The sequence below is a fragment of the Halichondria panicea genome, chromosome 17 (assembly GCF_963675165.1).
Source record: "Halichondria panicea chromosome 17, odHalPani1.1, whole genome shotgun sequence".
NCBI classification, from domain to species: domain Eukaryota; kingdom Metazoa; phylum Porifera; class Demospongiae; order Suberitida; family Halichondriidae; genus Halichondria; species Halichondria panicea.
Genome location: NC_087393.1, coordinates 4,696,053 through 4,719,917, shown reverse-complemented (window position 1 = coordinate 4,719,917; position 23,865 = coordinate 4,696,053). Strand labels below are relative to the sequence as shown.

Sequence of the window (23,865 nt, the reverse complement as noted above, 5' to 3'; positions counted from 1 at the left end):
ATGTACTTCACATATGACCTCGATAAACATCCTTGCCTCGCTTAATGAGGGCTAATTTATTTCCCAGTAACCTCGCGGGTAACTGAGATTATTGCAAATCTTGGATGAAATAAATAGAGGCCGATGTTTCCTTAATAGAACGGAATAGATATCTAGATAAATGCCGTTTGCGAGGGCGTGTTTATACTGAGGTAAAGCCACGTGGTTGCAACCCAGCCAAGTCTTTTCTTGAGCAAACCAGCACCATGGATGAGACTTTGGTGAGGGAACTGTATAATAATAGTATGCTGCTACTTAACCTGTTGTTGCTTTCACAGGTGAGCAAGGCAGTAGCAGCACTCCAGACATATCACAGTACTGTGCAAAAGAAGAGCAAGCCTAAGCTGGTTGATGAAGATCCTCTTGTCTCCATGGTGGTGGCACTCAAGAAGATCCCTGACAGGACTGTCCGACCATTGAGAGTGTGAGTTGGCAACCCTACACAAAAGGAGATAATAATCTCTTTGATGTGGTTTTGTTATACATTCATCACCTGTTGCACACTTAGGATACACACCATATTTCAATTGTATGGGTTGGTTATAATCAAGCTAGGTAAAATGCCATCATCATTGTTCCTATGTAACCGCACGGTATCATGTGACCCACCCAGGCCACTCCCACACACCCTCTACCCCGTCGCTGGCACTGACCTGTGCCTCATCACTAAGAGAGAGAAAGGAGAAGCCAAGGAATTCTTAAAAGAGAAGAAAGTCGAAGGCGTCAACAAGGTAGGTTGGTTGCACACTGCAAACGTACATGCATGATGTGTATGTATGTCTAAGCCGGAAAGCATTGGCATAAATTATTTCTTTGAGTGGCCATAACTAGTCGCCAGTTTGTCTGATTGCAGTAATTAAAATCACAAAATTTTTGGGATTTTCGATCACAGCCCACATTCCCTTACCTACATGCATAGCCTACAATATTCAAGTTGGACCATCAAAACTAAAGCTATGGCCCTTTAAAGATCCTATTGGTATTAATTTTTGTACCTAGTGTTCCTCTTTATCTTTGTGATTGCGTACACAGGTGATTCCCATCAGCAAGCTAAAGACTAACTACAAATCATTTGAGTCCAAACGTCAACTCTGCTCTAACTACGACATCTTCTTGTCTGACAAACGTGTCTACCAGATGCTCCCCCGATTACTGGGAAAGAGGTTCTTCGAAAAGAAAAAGTAAGTGGACATAGCATATTTAAGAATGTCCGTTGAGTACTACCAATTCTCTTTTCAGGCTGCCAATTCCTGTGGACATGTTGAAGAAAGATTTGGCACTGGAGATTCAGCAAGCTAGAAACTCCACCTACCTACACATTGGTCTAGGCTCGTGCTGGTAGGGTCCGTATAATTATAGTACTGTCGTATAATTTGTAAACCATGCTATGTACGTTGAAATACTGACAGTTTGTGTAATTACGTCACAATGTATGAATTAACTTTCCCGTGCTCACCTGAATTACATAATGATATCCCCCTCCCCCACACACACCATAGCAACGTCTCCATTGGAAGGGTGGGGTTCACTTGTGAGCACCTGGTCACTAATACACTAGCGGCAATTAAAGGAGTCTCCTCGCACATTCCACGAGGACTACACAATATCCAATCAGTTCATCTGAAGACACCCGACTCTATATCCCTCCCTATCTACAACTCCCTCCCTCCCCCTCCGGCCCTACTGCCAGCTGCCAGTGACGAAGGACCCCAAACCAAGCGAGTCAAGCTCGATACCGACACTGATAACGACTCCACGATGGAGACAGAAAAAGGGAGTAGAAAGAGAAAGATGAATTCCAGTGACTTGCCTCTGGAGAGGTGCTTGGAATTCGGTGAGGTCGACAATTCAAGTGAAACTGATAAAGTTGGCAAGGAAGAAACTGTTCCTAAAAAGAAGAGAAAGATTTCAAAGCTCTCTGTGAAGAAGGTTCGGGGCAGCACTGTACAGAGTTCAAAGTACGAGAAAGCACTAAAACGAAAGACTAAACTTTAATTCACTGACTCAATTAGTTTGGTTTAGTTTACCTTTTGATTTCGTTAGATCAATCTTTTTTGTGGTTTTAATTGGAGTTAAGTTTAATTAAAGATCTTGGTCGCTTTCGTTTCGTTGTTGGGAAGGTCCGGTATATCAGTACATTAGTTATGATAATACGTAACATACAAAGCAGTCTATGAACAGAGTTTGATGCCAATTCATAAATAAATAAATTTTAAAATGCCATAGCTCTCAATAAACTGTACAATTATACTATAAAAAGTTATGTATATAACAAAACAAAACGACACACATAATCACAGGGTACACTGATCAAATTAAAGGTGATGTCATCCATCCTGCCACTCCGTTGTTCCCAATTCAGATCTAGACATCACGATCTGTGCATGTGTATTGAATTACATTATCGCCAAGCATATAAATAATGACTGCTATAGCTATACTTATCACTGTGCAAGAGTAAATTTCAATTTCAGTTCATGCACCTGATTTGCCCTGAGGAAATATCATAGTGATGTTGAAAGTGAACCCATAGTCAGGAGCCTCGGACTCTTCTGTATCCAGTGACACACTTGCTTTCGATTCAAACAGTGACTTTGATGACTCCAGCTCGTAAATATTTGATGAGCTACGCTGATTTGTAGAGGGCGTCTTACCATTGCTTATAACTACCTGTAAAACAGAGTTAGTATATAATAATGTGTGCGTGGACACAATTATGAAACCCGGCTCCTGCATGGCTACTGCAGTCACCCTTGGAGCAGACCAACATTGGCTGTAGTAAAGAACTAGGTGGCCTGCTAACACAGGCTGGACGCATGCTATGGGAGGCTTAGCCTCGATTCCAAGCCGCTGAGAAAGCCACTATTCAAGGCTGGAGTCGAGGCTATGGGAGGCTTTGGGCCTGTCAGTAGTATAGAGGATTACCTGCTTACAAGATGACTACAATTATTATAGAAAAGCTAACAAAGTGATTGTGTGAACTCACTGACTGGCTTTTACTTCTGAATGACCAGTCGCTAAAATTCCTGAGAATGTTAGACTCTGCCACTTTAACCCTCCACCATTTTGAGTAGGCATCTCTCACTTGCTTGGAGAGGGGTACAAATATGACGAATATGGCCACTCCTTGGAAGGCAACAAAGATCGTGAAGATGTACGCCAGCGTGAAAAGAGCAGGGACCTCGAACACCAGAAGACCTGTATCAATGTTTGTGCTTATCACATGACAAACTCTCTATTAGTCTCACCAATGATCCATGTCAAACCCATGATGGTTACCAGGGAAACTGAAGACTTTAGCCAATATCTATACGTACAGTCATAGGTATAATTATAAATAATAGTCAATTAATGGTGTACGTTAATTTTCCCATACCTTGCTCTCTGTATTCTATTCTTGTGCGTTTCTTTCTTTGCATGTCTTTTCATAATCACTAATGCCATGATGAAGAAGCCAAAATTTGCCAAAATGACCAACACAACTGGTACAATGAACGTCTGTATGAAGTAGCCATGAGGGTTCAACCAGCAGCTGCAGGATACAACAAACACACAGTGTAGGACACCTCTTTAGCAACAAAGCGACAAACACATAATGTAGACTCAATGAAATAAAGACACTTCAATGCATAGAAGCATAGATAGATAGATAATAAATCCTGACATTTATAGGACACGTTACATTCAATTCAATCAGGACACCTCACTGTAAGGATTTCCCCATTACTATAACCTCCTATATATAAGCACACTCACACAGCGGTCTGTTGGGTGGTGGTCTCATTGTCTTGAGTGCTGTTACTGACTTGTACATAGCCATAGCCATAGTCTGCCTCGGGGTACAGAGTAAAGCCCAGGGGAACACAGAGACCCATGTACAGCAGAGGGGCACCTGCAAACACAAATACATTAAAAATTTATGTTGCATGTAATCTATATGTACTCAGCTACATTGGCTATAGGAAGGTTTATTAAAGAACTTACCATAACTGAAAATTGTGAAGCCGATTATGTATCTCTTCTGATTTTTAACAAAGACTTTGACGAGGGCCACATACAAGACCACCCCCTCCATGAGCATCCACATGAAGGACACCAGGAACAAGTAGTGCATGAGAACTGCTGCCGTCCGACAACCAGGATCCACCACACCCCCTCCTCCGTGAGGGGTTACCCCACTCACAAACATCAGCTGTGCCAGAATTAGACTCACACACAAGTTGATGTGGATGTAGTTACGCATGCTCCAGAGAGACCTGCACAACACACACAATAAGTCTCGTTCAAAGTTCAAGTTTTTTTCTAATGTAACGTATGCTACCGCATGATGGGTATATTTCAAGGGTATAAACTTTTGCGGAATAACCGTTAGAAAGGTTGTTGTGGATTTAATTTTCGCGGAATAGCAGCCTTCCTGCAGCATTGCATGCATGCGATATTAAATTTGTGGGTATAAATGTTTGCGGTAGATGCTTAATCAGCGAAAACCACGAACATTTACACCCTCGAAATATACCTGCTATACAGTATATTGTTTCCCTATTTGCTGAAAGTGAAAATTCAGCCTGGGAACGAGGCTATGAAGTTTAGCTAATTATACATTAGAACCTATAAAGGAACCACATACCTTAGGTATACCAATGCTACAATGGTTGCTAGCATGGCTAGTACAGAGAGTGATACACCAATGTAGCCAATCACTTCCAGTGCAAATCCATGCACACCTTCCACTATGGGCTGAGAGCTGAGGAGAATGGCAAAGTTGGTGAGATGTGTGCACTCGCACACAGTGTGTGTGGAGTTAGAGAGACTGTCATTTCTCTCACAGCCAGTAGTATTCCATCTTCCATTGACTAGCCGAGAGTCACTGCATGAAATAAGCAGTTAAAAATGTCACAATTAAGACATACTAGGTAATTAGAAGTAAATGTGCACTCAACAATACAACAACTATTACCTACCTTCCTCTTTTGAAGTCCCAGAAAACACACTTCATTTCACTGCTATCCTATAATAAGGGACAGAGAAATCACTTTATTACATAGGGAGCAAAAGCGTTATATAGAGATGGCTTTAAGTTGTTAAGTGGTAGTTCAATTTATATTGCAGTTGGCCTTTCTTTAGGGGTGGCCTCAAAGTGGGTTTACACTGTATGTAGCTGTACAAATGCTTTAGTTATCCAGGAGGGAGGGGAAGGGAATACGGGGATCACCCCCTCTCCTCGTTAACACTAGCCTGGTTACCAGCTTACCTGCGCCAACTGTGAGAAGTGTTTCAGTGTGACAATGACTGGCTGACTGAGCTGAATGTTGGCTGTGTCACAGATCTTGTCTCCACACTGCAGACTGGTGGAGACCACTGGAGATGCTAACACAGTGTCATTCTCTCCCGTCGGCAGCAGTCCACTCATGTTCCTGTAGTAGACTGAGGCCGCAGTGACTGGTCCAGTTCCATTACCCATCATCCTCACTAACTCAGTGGGCACTCGGATGGAGCCGTTGGTTGTTTCAATACCAGTGAAGTATGAGTCCTCGTTCCCATCTTGTTCTACCTCTTGGACTATCAGTTCTGTACATGTAGAGCCAAACGTGCATACAGTAATGAACACACAAGTCAACTGCGTATATGGTATAATTGTGCTTAAGAGGACCTGTTGAAGCACTACATATAATCACACGTATGTATAGCACCCTCTTATGAAGAAACTTGCATGGATAGTACCAGTCTGAAGCACCAAGAAAACATACATTCACTGTTTTTACACCTACATGCATGTACAGAAACGAAAAAGAAAAGAAAACACAATAGCCTCCTCTCTAACCCATACCAATATTTGATGTCCTAAGGCCGTCTTCATTTGGAGCGAGCACATTAAATGCCAGTTGCTCAATGGTAGCAAGCAGTGTGCTCCCGACAATGGTGCTGGACTGTAGTGTGTGTGAGTGGGGAGGGAGGTTGTACACTAAATAGGTAAATAATGTCATGAAAAATACACACACATGAACATACCTGACTCGTGTTCAGTGCTTGTTTCAGTAATTCATCACCTACTTCCAAAACATCCTACAGGAAATGCTTGGAATTCAGTTGTACAAATCATCAGGACTCACCTGACCAAACTGTTGGCTGTCGTTTATACTTTTCGCCCGATCTACAATGTCACTGAGTAGATATATAAGAGCTCTCCGGTCAACTTGTGGATCCTTCAGCAAGCCGAGCAGAGAAGTAGCTGCTTCAGCAGGAGACTAATAAGACAATAGGGACTAATATAATTATGTTATAGTGATAGCATATGGCAATAAACCGCTGAGGCCGAGGGCAAAGTATAGCTAAGATGAGAGTAACACTACTCTCAAGATTAGAATATGACTTACTTTTTGTTTGATGGCTCTCAATTCTTCCTTTTCATTTATCTAAGGCAGGAAGACAATGAAAACATGCAAATTTCTTAGTGTACTTACAATTTTTAAGACTATTAAGATAGCAGATTCCAACTCTTCGGCCAAGGATGAATCAATGCTGGAAGTAGGTGGAGCTGTCCTATCCATTGGAGTAACATCCATTGGAGTAACAGATGTAGGATTAATGTTCAGTTCTGGATAGCAGATATTGAAAACGGTTGCATTTGACTGATTCCCTTGAACTGGGACTGAGTAATTAGAGGCATTTTCTGCACTTGAATTGTTGGTAGAAATGCCGTTAAACTTTTCTAAGAATTGAGTGATGTTCAGTGGGACTGTAGTTGCTATGCGACTAGCGTCTGTTCTGTTAAGCTCACAGCCAAAGGTTGTACAGTTGAGACCAAACACTATCTTGTGATCATCAGAGCCACCAGAGCAGTCAGTAGATACGCCACTATTTCTGATCTCTTTATTCCAATTTGTTGAGCTGTATGCGTGTATCAGAATCTTATAATTAAATAGAGCTCAGTTCAAAATACCTCAAATTTCCCTGATCAAATCCATCCTTCAGTAGACTGATGCTGGTTTCATTCACAATCAAGCTAATAGACACATTGTCTAATGTCACTACGTCTCTAAGTGTGTTTGGGACTAAATTAACTTGTTGCAGCCATCTTATCTGCAGTCCATCTCTGAGATAGTCATCTCCGCACACACTTATCTTGAATGAGTGAACTCCACTACAATTGTAATAAGGAACATCATAGTCTCTGACTTGGAGTGGAGGATCATTAGTTGATAATCTAGTGTGGTACGCTAGAGGAATCCAATCACCGTCTCTGTCCCAGTTGCCTAGCGATACCTCTATACCTTCATTAATAACGTCAATCTTGTCACAGCCATCTGGGGCCAAATCCAACACATACGACAGCTCTCTGTGTAGGAGAACATACTATAGCACACACGATCATGGACGTGCAGAAGAACACATACTCACATTCTTGGGTTACTGGTTTCGCAATTCATCGGTGGTGGTTGCTTATCAACAAGAGCTGAACCATTTACTATCATCTCACATCCTTCTGTTTGGCCATTATCCAGCGTAATAGGGAGGAACACCACACCCCTTGGTTCCCCTGCGCTACCATCACAGAACTGTACAGGACCGGTATCATTTCTTGTGAGTTGACGACTGGTGTTAGTGTAACAACTTCGTGTTCTACATTATAATTACATGAGTATAATGTCAAGATAATGCATTGACTTACTCGTTAAGGAGATCAAAGTAACTATTGCCATCAAATGTAATCAGCAGTTTGCTGATTTCCCAGCAGTTGCACAATCCACCGCCATGTTCTGGCTGTACTATTCTCAGCTGCACAGAATCAACGCTGTCTTGCTCAAAACTTTGATTAGAACTTTGTAGAGTATGTCGAGTATGTCCAGTTACATTGTAGTCCGCATCTGTATAGATAGTTACAGTAAGTAAGTAGAAAATCCAATGCAACATTTACCAGTAGTCATTGTCTTAAGAGTGCTCCACTGGTCAGGTATCAATGAGTTATTGACCCTCTCCAGCCATCGATACTCCACTCTAATAAATGCAGGACCAGGGTAAGTCAGCCCAGTGCTACAGTCGAGGGGTGAGTTACTTGTGACAGTTATATTGAGTGAGAAGTTAGAACATCTTGCTCCTTGAGAGAACAGTACAATACTGCAAGCCAACACTAACAGCTTCTTATTCTGCATTGCTACTCTTAAACTATAGAACTAAATCGATTGTTTTACATATTCCTTTTAACTTACTACTATCTGGAGGAGTCATACACAACATTGCTTTGCTAACTTTGTAAATACCTCCATTAGTGAAACATATTTCTACAGAAACATGACTACATGATAAATTAGGGAAATATTACTATAGGAAACATACCTACATGATAATAATTGTATAGTTCCAATAAAAACAAGCTATTTAATTAACGATATTAAAATCAACATGATTAATGAGTATATAGTCAGCAGAATGCACATGATCACACGTCTCATTGCTCATGCAGCGGAGACACCCACTCGCAGTACTATATCCCCAAAAACCATTTTTGCACATAAACACAATTGATAATTATGTAATAACACTCACCAAACCACCATAGCACAAAGTCTTTTTCAGCTTTCTTCTCATATGCATAGCCATTGGCTCCCATGTAGTTATTGCATGCAAAACAGTTTTTTTAAGACGACCGTTTCCCAATCTATCTTGCAGAATACATGCACTATCATTACCTAGTTTCTCTATAAGTTACTGAGACTACCATTACCAGATAATGTAAATTGTAATAGAGCCGAGGTCACTTGAGAAACTTGATAGTTTCACATTCAATATTACTACACCACTATCAAAGAGATGGGAGGCAAGGCAAGCAAGCAGGACTTCAGAGCAGCTGTTTTAGACCTGGTCACCAGCAAACAAGTGAGTGAAGTACTCCACAAAAGGGAGTAGATCTCAAAGGTTATCAATATTACATTATTATGAGAATGTATCTAATCTAGCTATGGATCTGTGTCAAAGGTCAAATCAATGAGCTTAACTTAAACATGGTAGTCACCCACACTTCCCCCACACACGGCCATACACCCACACACCACCCACACCACACACAGTCTGTGACGGCACTAGACAACTCGTTCTGGGATCGGTTCTGGTCTGACCCCACCCTCACCCCTCAAGACTACTTCACTCTTATCACGTTCCAGGACATACGGGACCTCCGGGACAAGGCCTCAGGCAACCTGACTGCCCTCTGCTTCAAGGTACGGTCGGGGCTACTGTAATGCTCTTTAGAATAATTATGTGAATAAGGAAGCTGTGCTAACATAACATTCCTAGTAGTGTTTACTTTAACCTAGGAGTGGAATGTGGAGGGAATGGGTTTGTTTATTTCTATGGCACTGTAGTGATTTAGAGCATTACTGTGACTTTTCTTGGGATCTCTCTCTCTATTTGAAGAACCTATAATTATTTGATCATTGGAGTAGTGTGGATTGTTATTGCTATAGTTACTCTGATTCCCTCACAGGTGGTTGAGAAGATCAGTGCATGTGCAGCTACAGCCTGCACTGGAGACAAGGAGCAGGTGATCGGTGAGTTACATGTAAGATACCAGCACGCCTTGTAGCTGGGCGTGGCCTGGCACCCGTTCTTATCCCTCATTACCAATTAATAAAATAATAGACGCTCTAAGTATTTTGATTTTTAATGTACAGTAATTTGTTGATTTTGGAACTACTTACGATTTCAATGCCTTTAAGATTATCCCCCTCCCTCCACTCAGTGTTGAACTGTGTCCAGCTGCTCACTAGACTCCTCCCCTTCCTGTTTGAGGCCCCTGACTGGAGACTGCTCTTCTGGTCCCCAGCCAGCTTCCTAGAGGTACGTACATGCATGCATTGCTTAGTTACACTACCTCGCAGCTGTTGTGGATCACGTTTATAATTTGTATACTTTGTATCGTTTGTGTGGTGAAAAATAACAGTACAACATTCACTTTCTGGTTGGTCTAAGAGTTAAAGATGTTTACTTATTACATGTGCTCTAAGAGACTGTGATGATGCCAGCACAACTATCAATGAATAATACATGTGGTGGAAACACTCTACTCAGTGTCCACACACACACACATCCCGTGGTTTACATGGTTTCTGAAACCTATAATTATTGTTTTCCTCCCACAGACTCAAGATGGTGAGCAGCCTCAGGCACTGGCACAGGTGCTCCTCAACTCACTCACTGTAAGTAGAGGAAACATAATTATTTCCTTTTCGTAGATTCACATTTTTGTACACACCCATCATTACATATAAAGAAGCTATTAGTGTATAAGTATCTTTATCTCCCTCTCTCTCTCAACAGGACCTCCTGTTTTGCCCGGACTTCACTGTGGTGCCAAAGTCCAAGCTTGGCCCTGTAAGCTGTCTTATCACTTCGATATTACATACGAGATTCCTTATATTAGTGTGTGTACTGAGTTATGTGTGTGTGTGTTGTCTGCAGGAGAATCCCGATGACCTGGCATCACTGGACAGCTGCGAGTATATATGGTAGGTACACGCGAAGTTGTGTCTACCTATTAGTCACATGATCTACATCCCACTTTTCATTGGCTAACTAGAGATACAATGTAGCAACATTTTATCTTTAAGCAATAAACACACTCCAGTGTGATCTAAATCTCTGCTGCATGTTGTGGTTTTAATTAGTCCTTAATTAGTGAAGGTGACCACATGCCCCCCCACCCCCCTCCCACCCCCAGGGAGGCTGGTATCGGGTGTCTGCAAGTTGTAGATCCATAATTCACCAACTATATATAGCTGTGAATATAACTGCATGTCCTTAATTAGTGAATGTGACTACATGCCCCCCCCCACCCCCACCACAGGGAGGCTGGTATCGGGTGCACACACTCTCCAGGGTCCACTAAACTCATTGACAACCACAGGACGGCTATTCTCAAACTGCTCATCACTTGCTTCTCTGAGGCCCTTTACCTCACCCCCGGAGGTGAGTAGCTGGAGGTCATGTCAACTATAGCATGACTTTAATATATCCTTTGGAATGATCAGCAGTGGTAGTATAGCAATGTACAATGTACTTGTATGTCATGTACTGTACACCCTCTTTTGGTCATTATTGGTCAGTATAGTTCATTATTGTCATATACTAGTACAGTAGCTATAATTATTATGAATAGTTGCGGTCAAAGAGCTGACTCTAAAATACGTCTGTTTATCTGTTCGTGTGTGTAGGGAGAGCTTACTGCTGATTGCAGTCATGGTATCTATAATTATTGCTACAGTTTAGATGTTGCGTAAGAAATAATTGCTTAAGTATGACACATTCCCTCGTCCCCTGCAGAGGTGAGTGGTGCTAATCGATGGTTGTCCCACTTCACGTCCCCCGAGAATCGTCACGTTCTCCCACTCCTCACCTCTCTCATCAACGTGGTCTGCTCCTACGATCCCGTCGGATACGGGGTCCCGTAAGTCTCCCCACTATCCCCCGCTATCCCCTGCATTATATACGCTGTTGTTCATTGAATACTTGATCTTAATTATAAATCCACGTTCAAGCTGTTGTACACACTTATGTACAGTGGCTACACCTTCGGCCTTTAGACATAGTACTAACAAACTTGTGATCGAGCAAGGTGTCATACTTAGCCGCATTGATGTCCTTGACAACCGTAATAAAGCACTTACATGCACTTATACGTATATGTAGCTTTTAAAATTATAGTACTTTACATGCCATTTCAGCCCCTGTGGTATTAAACATCAATTCACTGCACACACACACACACACACACACACCACACACACACCCCACACCCACACCCACACCACTTGCCCCTATACAGCTACTACTATGCGATGGTGGCTGACCCGAGGGGAGAGCTGGTAGAGACATCCACACAGCTGTTGGCCATTCTCCTAGACTACACCTCACCCTCTGACCTTGTCAGGCAACAGCAAACAGGTGAGAGAGAATACATCCACATCCACATAGCTAGATAAACACACTACTTCAGAGTAATTTGTAATCTTCCTAAACTCAAGTTACGACGTGTTTTATTGCTCCCTTTTCTCCCCAGGAGGAAGTGCTCCGAGTGTGGGGGCAGGGCAGGTAGGCGGGGCTGGAATGGGAAACCTCTTCTGCAGCTTCATATCCAGGCTCCATCAGACGGAGGTAAGCTGATTGGTGGTGGGTCTCAGCCATTAAAGAGCTAAACACAGCTAGGGAAAGTCAAATTATTTCTTGTCAGGGTTTTTGCATTATGTTGTGATCATCATCAGTGCGTTGCATTACTCACCAGCTCCCCCTATTCCCTGATGCGTTAATCTGCTATCAAAACACAGCTAGCTAGGGAAATTATTCTCAGGGTTTCGGGTCTCCATTATTGAGTTTTAAGTTGTGATATGAAATGTTGCATTACTCCCATGCCTGACATCTTTCTGTCCCATGCATGCATACAGGATTTAGAGCTGATAACGAAAGGACTGACCAACCTTCTAATGAACCCTCTCCGCTATACCTACCTTCCTCATTCCATCAAGAAGATCTACTTCACTCAGGAGATCTACATCATCTTCTGGAAACTGTTTGAGCTCAACCAGAAGTTCCTCATGCACATGCTGTGTAGCCCCACCCTCTTTGATATGCTCGTACCACTCCTGCAACAGCTGCTCGAGACGAGGACCAACCCAGGTGAGGGGGTAGTGTGTGTGTGTGTGTGTGTGTGGTGAGGGGGCAGTATGTGTGTGCGTGTGTGATGTATGTGGTGAGGGGTTGATGTGTGTGTGTGGTGAGGGGGTGGTGTATGTGTGTATGTGTGTGTGTGGTGAGGGGTTGATGTGTGTGTGTGGTGAGGGGGTGGTGTATGTGTGTATGTGTGTGTGTGGTGAGGGGTTGATGTGTGTGTGTGGTGAGGGGGTGGTGTATGTGTGTATGTGTGTGTGTGGTGAGGGGTTGATGTGTGTGTGTGGTGAAGGGGTGTGTGTGTGAGTGGGGGGACATTTTGCACATCTTTTCCCCAAGCTTGTTAGTGTACTTGCAACTCATTATAATTATAGTACCTTTCAAGAGTCGTTCTATTGGGCATTTAGCCTCGTTCCTGGCCCGACTTTTTTCTATTGTAACGCTAAGTCGAAAAGAATTAAACTAAAATCAGCCTGGGACCAAGGCTGTTGAGAATTCTACAATCAGTAGTGTACGATAAGCATTAAGTCTGATCAGGTAGGTAATAATACTGGCCTGTTTTTTGTTGGTCTAATCTCCCATGGCCTAGTTAGTACTTGACCTTCCCCTCCCATCCTGTAGCGCTGGTGGGGATGCTCCACGTGGGGGTGTTCATTCTACTAGTGCTGAGTGGAGAGAGGAACTTTGGAGTGAGGATCAACAAGCCATTCCTGCACAAGATCTACATGCCCGACATCCCCAAGTGCACTGGAGCCAGCCATGCTGACCTCATGTTCCTGGTGTGTGTGGGTGTGTGTGGGTGTGTGTGGGTGTGACCAAAATGTGGTCCAAGGCCGAAAAAACAACAAATTATGACCCCAACAAAATTTTGGCACATCATTAAAAGGTCTCTTTCTAAGTGGATCAAAGTTACGACTGTTCAACTGTCCTTGAATCATTGTTAAGTGTACTTGAATTTTCAACAGCCATAGCTTTAGTATCATAGAAAAAATCCTGTATCATCAATGTTCAAATTTGGGTGTACACTAGCTGGTTGGAGTGTGAAGCTTTGTATTGTTCTCTCACACATTGTTTTCATTAACGTGTATGCATGACTATCAATGATGCTCTGGTTTTGGTGCAGGTGTTCCACAAGATAATCACGAGTGGTCTCCCTCGACTACAGCCCCTCTATGACTGTCTCCTCACTGTCATGGTCAATGGTGAGAGTGTACATTTGCTGTACGTGAAGATAATTGTTAGCTACAGCAATTTTACTCATAATTATACTGAGTATTGTCAAGCTGGTGAAGTTGTGTTAGTAGTACTTGAGTAAAGACACCTTGGTATGCATGTACTACCCCCCCTCCCCCTCCCCCTCCCCCTCTCCTTCCTATTAAATTGAAGCCTGCACATAGTATTGTGTTAGCTGGATAGACTTTCCTGCAGTTGTACTCCCTCACATGATGCATGTAAGTAGCTGCCAATATGTTGAATAGGATGAAACTTTCCAGTGTGTCTAGTACCCAGTTTTTTTTGTTTGTATATTTTGTGTCCATGATCTTCAGTAATTACTGTGTTCTGACAATTTGGTTCAAGTGGATCGAAGTACAAGTTGTTATCCTCCCTCCAGTGTCACCCTACCTGAAGACCCTCTCCATGGTAACGTGCTCTCGTCTGATGCACCTCATGGAGTCATTCTCCACTCCGTGGTTCCTGTTTGCCAAACCCACCAACCATTACCTCGTGTTCTATATGCTCGAGATCTTCAACAACATCATTCAGTACCAGTTTGACGGTGAGCACTGCCACTTATTATGCGAGCAGCTTCTTGTAACACTGCTAGCCACGATGTAGCTACGTGGAAGGCAAAGGGTTGCTGTATAATAATCTAGTGCTGCACTAAAAGATTTGATTAATAACATCACCAGTTGCACAACTGAGCTGCTGCAGTAATTAAATTGTACAAGTGCACTATACTACTATGGGAATTAATGTACACGCTTTGAGAACTACATGTACGTATAGTTCTATTGATGTGTCTTGATTTCAGGGTTTTATGTTTAATGTCTACACGTAGGTGCTTCTATTTGGTTGAGTGTCTTGATTATAAGATTCGTAGAGTCCATACATTTAGAGGTTCTGTCTGCCCTGTAGCTGTAACACGATGCGTATCACTTTAGTACAGCTTCTAATTGTTACTGTACACAGTGAATACGTACAGTACTTCCCCTCAGGCAATATCAACCTGGTGTACTCGCTTGTCCGCTCTAAGGCCATGTTCTACCAGCTGGCTAACTTGCCCGAGGACTCATACCAAGTCACACGCCCACAGAGGAAGGTGGGGGACAATGAGTCGACACTGCCACAGGTGCCACTCGAGGGGGAGGAGCAAGCAACCGAGGTGAGAGACTATTATATCTTATAGTGCCAAATTTTCGAGGACCATGATTATTATTTTGTGAATTGCTCAAAAATAAAGTTTTCGTGGATTTTTTCAAGGATAGCCCCTTCACACTACGAAAGTAAATACATGTACAATAACTTCAAATTTCGAGGCTCATAATTTTTGGAGGTTTACATAGGTCAATGTGCAAAAACTACGAAAATTATAGGCCTAAAAAATTCGGTGTAATTAATAGTAATAATGCGTATAATTATAATCAGATCACTGTGCGGTCAAGCCCAACACTGGGACTGTCCGTGACTAATCATAATTATTGTGTTCTTTGGTTATCTCAGGCCCCGCCCCCTCAATCCCCTGAGAGTGGGGAGGGTCATGTTGCGGACATAGCACCTCCTGCACTCATCCAGACAGTGCAAGTAGAGGTGGAGCCTCAGTCAGACACAGAGGAGTGAGTGATTACCAGATTTTTATACTGTACATGGATGGATGGGCCCTTTTCCTGCAAAAGTGCTGTCATGTTCTAAGAATAATACTAAGCCCCCCCACTACCCCCCACTAAGCCCCCCCCACTATACTCCCCCACTGAGCCCCTCCCACTATCCCCCCCACTAAGCCCCCCCACTAACCACCACTCCCCCACTATCCTCCAAAACCTATCGTCTCCCGAATTATTATTGATATCAATGGACAAACTTCTTTTTTGCAGGATTGAGAAGATTGATCGTGAGCCAGCTGAACCACCCCTCTCACAACCTCCACCACCCTCACACATATCTCCCGCCACCCCATCACAAGCCTCACCCCTCACACAAGCCCCACCCCCTATCGTACCAACCCACCAAGAACCGGAGAAAAGCAAACCAGGAAAGAAGAAAACTGGTAAGGGGAAACCGGCTACTGCCAAAGACCTCTTGCCACTCCACAAAGAAGTGGCCCGTAACAACCAGCAGCTGATCGAACCCACCACCCCTGACTTCAAGCCAACTACAGAATGGGTGTGTGTGCACGTGCGTGTGGTGTCCGTGTGTGTGTGTGTGTGTGTGTGTGTGTGTGTGTGTGCGCGCGCGTGCGTGCGTGCGTGTTTGTGGGCGTGCGTATAGATAGCAGAAATGTTGCTGTTTTGACATAAAGTCTTTGGTTTTGCTCATGTGTTACTGGTCTGTGACTTAGCTAATCTAGGTCTTCTTCAATGAATTTGGCCTATTAGAATACCATTTGCTCCTTATCTTTTACATTTGAGACCCCCATTCTGGTTGTCATGACTCCCCACTGGTGTGCAGGTGCGTGGCTGGAAGCAGAAGCTCCCTCTCAACACTGTCCTCAGAGTGCTGCAGATATTGGTGCCTCAAGTGGAGAAGCTGTGCACTGAAAAGTAAGCTGAATCGGTCACATGTACTAAATTCTTATGTTTATGAGACCTAAGTGGCTAAGAATGATAAGTAATGCCAGGTGATTGTGAATGCTATGCTGGTCGTATTGATGTGTTATTACAACAACAAAAGGTGTGTGTACGCACATCAATTATGCATATAGCTTATTTGCAATTTTGGGGCAAATGGTAAAATGCCCCAAAAAACTTTAGATAAGTAGCTGTTTACGTAGTCAACCACTTCACTGTGCTGTGTTGTGTTATGTAAACTGTTACAAGTAGTTTTTTTGCAATTTAGCATTACTTTGCCCCAAGTTCAAAGTATAAAGCATAGTACTCAGGCTGTGTATATTCTCGTCCCCCTGTGTATTTTCTCGTCCCCCTGTATATATTCTCGTCCCCCTGTGTATATTCTCGCCCCCCTGTGTATATTTTCGTCCCCCTGTGTATGTTCTGGCCCCCCTGTGTATATTGTCGCCCCCCTGTGTATATTCTTGTCCCCCTATGTATATTCTCGCCCCCTGTGTAGTGATGTCAAGTCAGAGCGTGAGGTGTTGGAGTACCTGAAGAATGGCACGCTGGTGGGACTCCTCCCAGTGCCACACCCCATTCTCATCAGGAAGTATCAGACCAGTGATAGCACAGAGCTATGGTTCCACACTTATATATGGGGTGTGGTCTATGTGAGGTGGGTGTACTGTTTAGACTACAGAAGCGTACGGTTTACACAATATATATTTAGCTACATGTAATAATTATAGCCTCGATCCCACGCAGATTTTTTTTTAAAGAATGGAAGGGATAACGTATTCCATTCTTTAGACAAATCGGCCTGGGATTGAGGCTATGTGTAATGCTACGTGCATAGGCAGTGTATTATAATTAATTTAATAATTAAATTATTACTATAATTATGTATGACACGATAAAAGGGAGCTATAGCTGTTTATTGCCTACATGATAGTATGGGGGGAATGATGTATCAAGTCATGTGATACGTTCCTCAAATCACTGTCACATAATTATAATAGCATTATCAATAACATTACTTGTGTTTTGTCTTCACCCCGCCCCTGTAGGAACTTTGACCCCCCCATCTGGTATGACACCACCATCCAGCTGTTCCAAGTCCACAAGACAGACATCACTCAGGCAACTAACTGATCGAATAATAATTACATTAAATTTATCAAAACTATATTATTATACGGTGTCGTTATACTCCCTGTAATCGCTATGGTTACCATGCATGTATGTGTGAAAATGTGTACGTGATGTATAAATAATTAATTGTCATTAGCAATTGTTTTATAATGATATTCATTGAGTACATGTCCCAGTTCTGTAATGACTATTGTTAGACCATGTACTTACATGCAGTGTATTGATTACCATATAGTGGGTTGGGGTTGGGGTTATTTTTCGCGGATTGCTTAAAACTTTTTATTTTCGAGGATAGAGATTCAAATGATCACCACTCTTAGGGTTGTCTACAAATATGTGATATCCCATAAATATCCCAGATGAATACACTTAAGTGTATAATTATTGGCAATGCACTTACAAACCATTGTTCCGAGGTTCGAGGTCTATCTGCGAAAATTTAGTGCCTTGAAAAGAACTGGCTATAAAATTATGGCAGCTGAGTTTGTTCTTTCTGTAATTATAATAATAATTATATGCAAACAGCACAAAACAGACAAACGAAGATCAGGTGTCATACTATAAAATAAATGGCTGCAACGGCCAACAATTTAAAACCATGCTAGCTATACGTACAAATTGAGTAGTTTTGTCTCGTTGGGCAACAATACGAACAAAGACAGGGTAAAACACAGCTTTAAAATTAGGCGAGCAACAGAACTAATCTATTATATCTGCATGATGTCCTGAATGTGCTTGGTCAAAATAGTGTCTTTGACTATGTTAAAGACCACTTTAATGTTCCCGGTGTCAGTGGCGGTGGTGAAGTGGCGATACATCTCCTGCGTCTTGTCTTGTCGAACAGAGTTGAACATACTCACTAAGAAGTCCTGCACGTCCCCCAGCTTCCGAGGATTGCCCTGCGTGTGTGTGTGGTGTGTGTGTGTGCATGTGCATCAGTGAATACAAAGCTCTGGTAATCAGATCTTATAGGGCTTTTGTGTTCACTTGCAACTTCAATATAAAAGTTCAAAGGTCTTTCAATTAATGAATTTGGCTACTCCATGTAATACCATTAACAGACTGTACACAAGCCCCCTAAACAGTAGCCATTAATACATATCCTTTGTGCAAATTAAACTAAGCAACATTTCTAGGAGCAGGCAGAGAAAGACTCAAGAGATGAGGGAAAGAGTTAGTACACGCAAACACACTCACTGGAAACTCAGGGAAGTAGTCTTTGATACTCTTCTCTTTGATTTTATCGATGAGTAAGTCTGTCTTGTTGAAGAACAGGATGATGGAGACTTGACGGAAACACCGGTTGTTGACAATCGTGTCAAAGATGTTGACACTCTCAACAAGACGATTTGTTACTCGATCCTCGAGCAGTGTCTGGTCGTACGCACTCGACGAAATGAGAAAAAGAATCGATGTGACTTCGTCGAAACACTGAAACCATTTTTGTCGCTGAGATCGTTGGCCGCCCACATCGACGAATCTGAATGGTACGCCCCGGATATCGATGTTATACTCGTGGATACCGCGAGTGGCCTTTCTCGAGTGTAGGACATCTTCTCTCGATGGAAGGTAACCCTGTAGAGATATAATTATAATTATTATTGTTGTGTAGAATCTTGCTGGGTAGATGATGAGATTGATAGCAATAGTAAAAACAGAGAGAGTGAAAGAAGATTAGAATATCTTTTATCCCAACAAAAAACAGTCAATCCTATAACTTGTTGACCGTAACTAAGGTGCAGTGCACACACATGATTCAAGCTCTATAAAAGCCACATGAGGCAATTACTGTACCAAGAACCACAGTGTACATGTACATAGTGTACTGCATACATGTACATAATTAGTGCTCAATATACATTGGTGCTCAAGAATACCACATACGTAGTTTGAATGGCCTCCACATACTCACCAGTAGTCCCACTCTCTGTATGTTCTTCATGAAGTAGGTCAACGAGTCACCCTGCACAAAAACACAGAGTCACAACCAACTAACTTGCACTTGAAACTAGAAAATGTAACCTCAAACAATTATTATTGACACGGAGGCTGGATCTCAATATGAGAATCACAGATGCTTTACTAATGCTATAGGGTAGGGCAGTTAGGGTAATACAATCCATCAGCACAAATTGTATGCAATTATGATTATTTCTAGCACGTACAAGCTAAGTTAAGAGAAACCTTACACACTCAACATGCCTACCCCAAGTAGCAGAGGAAGTATGACTTCATAACACAAGCTGGAGATAATTATGACTCACTTTAAATATAGGGTGATTTTACCTATCAAAGGGTGCTGCACTGACAACTTTTGATTACAATACGCAAAGCACATGACAAATACAAGGTACTTGTAGTAGTACCACAGTTTTCCATTTAATATAAGACACGCCTAGACCAGCCCTAAAGCCGGCTACAATGCATACAAGAGTGACAAAGCAAGCGTCAAAAGGTGACTCAAAATGAACATAACGCATAAGTTGGTTACAAGGAGACTGATGTGCCTGAATAGTACCTCACTACAAAGACAAACAAACTAATAACCAGCTGCATCAACATCAACACTTCAAGTAATGTAAAATACGTCCTAGATCTGACCTCGAACACCACTACAGAATACAGCATGCAGGGGCAAGCCTACGCCATGGAGTCTAGAGATTGCTCGATCATAATATAGAGGTGGCACGATATGACAGTGTTTTTCTACAAAGTGAGCATACACTACTACAGAATACAGCATGCAGGGGACCCAAGCCTAGACTAAATGCCAGTCTAGAGATTGCTCGATCATAATTATAGAGGTGGCACGGCATGACAGTGTTTTTCTACAAGGTGAGCATACAATAACATACCAACTGGAACTCATTGCTTCGCTTGACAGTGCTCTGTATGCCTGCATCCTTCCAAAGCTCGTCCAGGGGAGTCACATACGGTTGAAAGTCTTCATCTGAAAGCTCACCCTCACGATGGTAGCTGGAGATAGCCTTACCATTCTCCTGGTTTTTCGAGTTTTGGAGTGGAATCTGTAGCCTTCTTCTAGCCTCCACTAAGATCTTGGTACCTTTGAGCATGTTGTGGTATATGGTGTGCCTAAAGTCCAGCCTATCTGCTTCAGAGTAATCAGAGCCATGGAGAATTCGCATCTGTTTTATGAAAGTACTCTTCCCAGATTCACCTGCACCAAGTAGCAGAATCTTGATTTCTTGTTTTAGGCTTCTTCGCTCCTGCTGGAGTTGCTTGTCGATCTGCCGACTTCTTCTAATAGCTTCTTGTTCGTCTGGAGAATAAAAACACGTCGCCATCTTGGGGACTAGCTATCTTTTGACCCAACCCCGAATATACGGAGAACTACAAGATTGATTCAGACAAGCTAGCCCCACCCATAATAATTATTACACAACATTATAATCAGCTGACATTACGTAATCATTGGCACCATGTGTCTACAATTCACATGCAAGTACGACGCTCAATACCCTTTTTAATAATTATTTTTTGTGGAACCTTATTAAAAGAATTCCAAATAAATAATAAAAAAGCTCTATGAGAGCCAGTACAAAAGGACAAAACAAACTAAGGACAAAAAACGACTGCAATGCAGTTCTGATGAATGGGCCAGAGCGGTCAGCTTAGATGAGATGAATTGTTGTAGGCTATAAATTAAATATTACATGTATTATGTTCAGAGTTCAATCGCTAATGATTAGCCAGGTGATCTAGTGGAAATTATCCTTGAGGACATGAATCTCTGCCGCCATTGATCAGGACAGACAGAGAGGATGAAAACTCGTCATGAGTTACTGTAGTGCACGGTTTCCAAGAGAGGTTCATTTGTTCCTTCCATGTTGAATGAAACAAACAATCTACAGAAAAAACAAACATAAATCACATGACTAATGACAAAGCCCTAATGATGAAAGAGGAAGCCACATACCAATTACACGGTAACTAATTTTGGCATGCAAAAACATTCCAATGCAGTTCCTAGGAAAACAATATCAGAGAAATGCGATACCTTACTAGCTACAGCTACACTCACCTCTTCATAGAAAGCCCATGTGAATGCTGCCATGAGGGTACGTCTTGTGGCTCGAGGTACGAAACCAGTGAAGAGTCCCTTGAGACCCATATCCTTGATGGTGACTAGGAGGGTTGCAGACAGGGTGGGGTAGGTTTTGGGTTTGACCTGCATTCGGGTCTTGATGACATCAAACGGCTGAGTTATGACTGAGGCCATTAGACCAGATACAACACCACAGGGGAAGTTGTACATTGCAGGCGGTGGCTCTACTCCAGTCACTGCAAGGGGAGAGGAATATGAATAAATTACTTACTTCCTTTTACAGTGTTGCATCCTCTAAACCCTACGTATAACAGGTAGCTAGCTAACCTGACAGGAAGTTATGTGGTGACCTTAGCATTAGTACTCCACGAAGTTGGCCATGTGACAGGCTCTTACTCAATATGTTTGTTGGGTTCATTAAATCATATTCACAGCATTCTGTACCCTAGTTACCGCACACACACAAACACAGATGGTGCAACAACATGCTGATGTAGCTTACTTTTGATGACGGCTTGTTTTGACTGAGTGTAGAACAGCAAGTAGAGGGCAGAGAAGGGAGCATCCCGAGCCAGAGTAGCGGAGAGCCCACTGAACAGGCCTTTGGACCCCTCGGTGAGCCAGATGTACCTGAGAGCCTGTATCACACTGTTGTACTGGAAGTGGCCACTCTGCAGAGAGAGAATATGGAATGTCAAATACATACCACGTTCCTGTAAGAGACAAACCACAGAACCCATCAAAATAGTGTCCTTGACAACTAAGTGGCTGTAACTGCATGCCATTAGAATGCCAGTAGAATTAGAATACTAAAAAGGGAGTCATGACTTTCAAGGTTAGTAACAATAGGCTTTTGTGCACCACAAAGACTAAACTTTGGCAAAGAGATAAGTGATTTGGTGGTAAGATAATTGCTAGGCACACTCACTTCAAAGCGTGTCTTGACCACTGTCATGGGTAGAAAGGTGCAAGCTGCCACTGCTCGTGCTGTAGCTCCTGTAGCCAAGGCTTGCAGGGGACTGATGTTGCCATCCACTTTCCTATACGTGAGAAACACAAGATGTTAAGTAACGAACAAGATATCGCACACTGTAAAACAATACAATTGAGTGGTAACCAAGCAAGACACACGTGTGTAAACATGCGTTACTAGCACACTCTAGTAATTAGCACAAACACATATGAAATTTCAATAAGCAATGATGAAATTCTTACCCAATGCTGGTTTTCAGGAGGTGAATGGTTGCGAAATAAATAGAGATGCTGGGCACACATCTTTGTAGTGACTGCAGTGTAGACACAAACCAGGTGAGTACATGATCACAACACATTGTTACCAAAGAGATTACACATAACACAAGATCGAGATTACACAACACAAGATCAAAACAAACACCTCGACAATCACATGACAAAATATTCTATTACACTCACTGGTGAAATTCCCGTCCATAGTGCTGGGAATCGTTCTCTCTGTATGACTGAATTGAACATGGAAAACATTCCAATGGCGGTGGTGGTGGTACTTCCATTAGCTGCAGCCCTGAAACGTGGGAGGGAAATATAATGTCAAAACACATTCTGTGATGATAGGAACTGATCAAAACTTACAGGTAGACTGGGGCAGCCATTGGTCCTCTTAGAATGCTTGTTTGCATTCTGGTTTTGACCAGATCAAGTGGTTGAAACATGAGTGTAGAGCATGTGGCACTGAGGGCACCGGCTCCTAGAGCAACCACGGTGCCTTGGCCTCTTGAGATTGTCTTGTTATTGGAGGCCATCCTTCTTGGAGGGCGGGACTACTGTTTGTGTGAGCTTGTCGGCTCGGAGTTTAACTTAGGCACCCATCGCCACAGGATCGGTAGATACTACGAATAGCTATACTATAATTACAAATTTATCTAAGAAGAGGTGAGTGGTGGCGAGTCTCTCTTCTGTACGTACGTTAGCCTAGAGCCCGCTTTGGGTAAGCTTTTCTTCTAAGTAGGTCCTTGGTCATCTTGATGGGGGACGGTGGCTTTTTGTAACAGTCTGCACTTGGCTGCAGATTCACACGGTCAAGAATGTCTTGTCGGGAAGTCAAGCGATATTCAATTGCGGTCTGGTGCAGTGTCTGCTGTTTTTGTGCGTCTTTCGAACACAGGATGTAATCATTAAACAAGTAATACAGGTTTATGATTCACT

General features: G+C 42.6%; 5 protein-coding genes across 7 annotated transcripts; 2 read left to right on the top strand and 3 right to left on the bottom strand.

Moving 5' to 3' along the window:
• Window positions 1-122: 122 nt before the first annotated feature.
• LOC135351683 (ribosomal L1 domain-containing protein 1-like) lies at window positions 123-2,143 on the top strand. Its single transcript, XM_064550752.1, has 6 exons — window positions 123-260; window positions 318-463; window positions 653-770; window positions 1,072-1,220; window positions 1,279-1,377; window positions 1,539-2,143. Exons 1-6 carry the CDS (start codon window positions 246-248, stop codon window positions 2,032-2,034), a joined length of 1,023 nt encoding a protein of 340 aa, XP_064406822.1. The 5' UTR covers window positions 123-245; the 3' UTR covers window positions 2,035-2,143.
• A 90-nt stretch (window positions 2,144-2,233) lies between these two features.
• LOC135351679 (adhesion G protein-coupled receptor L3-like) lies at window positions 2,234-8,683 on the bottom strand. 3 transcript variants are annotated; one of them, XM_064550748.1, is made up of 20 exons: window positions 8,584-8,683; window positions 7,955-8,070; window positions 7,709-7,904; window positions 7,438-7,659; window positions 6,980-7,375; window positions 6,501-6,927; window positions 6,414-6,452; window positions 6,150-6,284; window positions 6,049-6,102; window positions 5,867-5,966; window positions 5,291-5,607; window positions 5,001-5,047; window positions 4,667-4,906; window positions 4,024-4,295; window positions 3,796-3,931; window positions 3,416-3,571; window positions 3,288-3,346; window positions 3,026-3,237; window positions 2,523-2,709; window positions 2,234-2,417 (listed from the first exon to the last, which is right to left on the bottom strand). In XM_064550748.1, the coding sequence occupies exons 1-20, from the start codon at window positions 8,592-8,594 to the stop codon at window positions 2,404-2,406; spliced, it is 3,336 nt and encodes a 1,111-aa protein (XP_064406818.1). In that variant the 5' UTR covers window positions 8,595-8,683; the 3' UTR covers window positions 2,234-2,403. The 3 variants fall into 3 exon arrangements, with proteins under 3 accessions (XP_064406818.1, XP_064406817.1, XP_064406819.1); XM_064550747.1 differs by lacking the exon at window positions 8,584-8,683 and having other exon boundaries at window positions 7,955-8,332; XM_064550749.1 differs by lacking the exons at window positions 7,955-8,070; window positions 8,584-8,683 and having other exon boundaries at window positions 7,438-7,595; window positions 7,709-7,839.
• Window positions 8,684-8,749: 66 nt separating this feature from the next.
• LOC135351681 (protein HID1-like) lies at window positions 8,750-17,790 on the top strand. Its single transcript, XM_064550750.1, has 21 exons — window positions 8,750-8,913; window positions 9,105-9,254; window positions 9,521-9,584; window positions 9,776-9,873; window positions 10,176-10,232; window positions 10,354-10,407; window positions 10,495-10,541; window positions 10,880-11,001; window positions 11,356-11,479; window positions 11,858-11,976; window positions 12,092-12,186; window positions 12,474-12,705; window positions 13,318-13,475; window positions 13,820-13,898; window positions 14,309-14,473; window positions 14,913-15,079; window positions 15,418-15,530; window positions 15,789-16,077; window positions 16,363-16,454; window positions 16,981-17,139; window positions 17,531-17,790. Exons 1-21 carry the CDS (start codon window positions 8,848-8,850, stop codon window positions 17,613-17,615), a joined length of 2,535 nt encoding a protein of 844 aa, XP_064406820.1. The 5' UTR covers window positions 8,750-8,847; the 3' UTR covers window positions 17,616-17,790.
• A 308-nt stretch (window positions 17,791-18,098) lies between these two features.
• LOC135351682 (guanine nucleotide-binding protein subunit alpha-12-like) lies at window positions 18,099-20,966 on the bottom strand. Its single transcript, XM_064550751.1, has 4 exons — window positions 20,471-20,966; window positions 19,528-19,578; window positions 18,813-19,190; window positions 18,099-18,514 (listed from the first exon to the last, which is right to left on the bottom strand). The coding sequence occupies exons 1-4, from the start codon at window positions 20,918-20,920 to the stop codon at window positions 18,323-18,325; spliced, it is 1,071 nt and encodes a 356-aa protein (XP_064406821.1). The 5' UTR covers window positions 20,921-20,966; the 3' UTR covers window positions 18,099-18,322.
• A 125-nt stretch (window positions 20,967-21,091) lies between these two features.
• Window positions 21,092-23,785, bottom strand: LOC135351684 (mitochondrial glycine transporter B-like). Its single transcript, XM_064550753.1, has 7 exons — window positions 23,293-23,785; window positions 23,116-23,224; window positions 22,897-22,967; window positions 22,610-22,721; window positions 22,184-22,352; window positions 21,658-21,917; window positions 21,092-21,481 (listed from the first exon to the last, which is right to left on the bottom strand). The coding sequence occupies exons 1-7, from the start codon at window positions 23,460-23,462 to the stop codon at window positions 21,446-21,448; spliced, it is 927 nt and encodes a 308-aa protein (XP_064406823.1). The 5' UTR covers window positions 23,463-23,785; the 3' UTR covers window positions 21,092-21,445.
• Window positions 23,786-23,865: the final 80 nt, after the last annotated feature.

What these genes read in the sequence shown, in the direction of transcription:
- LOC135351683 (XM_064550752.1), top strand. An exon ending in AAGTCGAAGGCGTCAACAAG is followed by an intron (nt 771 to 1,071) that starts GTAGGTTGGTTG and finishes TTGCGTACACAG; the next exon opens with GTGATTCCCATCAGCAAGCT. An exon ending in ATTGGTCTAGGCTCGTGCTG is followed by an intron (nt 1,378 to 1,538) that starts GTAGGGTCCGTA and finishes CACACACCATAG; the next exon opens with CAACGTCTCCATTGGAAGGG.
- LOC135351681 (XM_064550750.1), top strand. Translation starts at nt 8,848, where the DNA reads ATGGGAGGCAAGGCAAGCAAGCAGGACTTCAGAGCAGCTGTTTTAGAC. An exon ending in ACCTGGTCACCAGCAAACAA is followed by an intron (nt 8,914 to 9,104) that starts GTGAGTGAAGTA and finishes CACCACACACAG; the next exon opens with TCTGTGACGGCACTAGACAA. An exon ending in GGGAGGAGCAAGCAACCGAG is followed by an intron (nt 15,080 to 15,417) that starts GTGAGAGACTAT and finishes TGGTTATCTCAG; the next exon opens with GCCCCGCCCCCTCAATCCCC.
- LOC135351679 (XM_064550747.1), bottom strand. Translation starts at nt 8,189, where the DNA reads ATGCAGAATAAGAAGCTGTTAGTGTTGGCTTGCAGTATTGTACTGTTC. An exon ending in AAGCACTGAACACGAGTCAG is followed by an intron (nt 5,967 to 6,048) that starts GTATGTTCATGT and finishes CACACACTACAG; the next exon opens with TCCAGCACCATTGTCGGGAG. An exon ending in ACCACCCAACAGACCGCTGT is followed by an intron (nt 3,572 to 3,795) that starts GTGAGTGTGCTT and finishes TGTATCCTGCAG; the next exon opens with CTGCTGGTTGAACCCTCATG.
- LOC135351684 (XM_064550753.1), bottom strand. Translation starts at nt 23,462, where the DNA reads ATGGCCTCCAATAACAAGACAATCTCAAGAGGCCAAGGCACCGTGGTT. An exon ending in ATGGCTGCCCCAGTCTACCT is followed by an intron (nt 23,225 to 23,292) that starts GTAAGTTTTGAT and finishes CCCACGTTTCAG; the next exon opens with GGCTGCAGCTAATGGAAGTA. An exon ending in TGGTCAAGACACGCTTTGAA is followed by an intron (nt 22,353 to 22,609) that starts GTGAGTGTGCCT and finishes CTCTCTCTGCAG; the next exon opens with AGTGGCCACTTCCAGTACAA.
- LOC135351682 (XM_064550751.1), bottom strand. Translation starts at nt 20,920, where the DNA reads ATGGCGACGTGTTTTTATTCTCCAGACGAACAAGAAGCTATTAGAAGA. An exon ending in TACAGAGAGTGGGACTACTG is followed by an intron (nt 19,191 to 19,527) that starts GTGAGTATGTGG and finishes ATATCTCTACAG; the next exon opens with GGTTACCTTCCATCGAGAGA. An exon ending in ACTACTTCCCTGAGTTTCCA is followed by an intron (nt 18,515 to 18,812) that starts GTGAGTGTGTTT and finishes ACACACACGCAG; the next exon opens with GGCAATCCTCGGAAGCTGGG.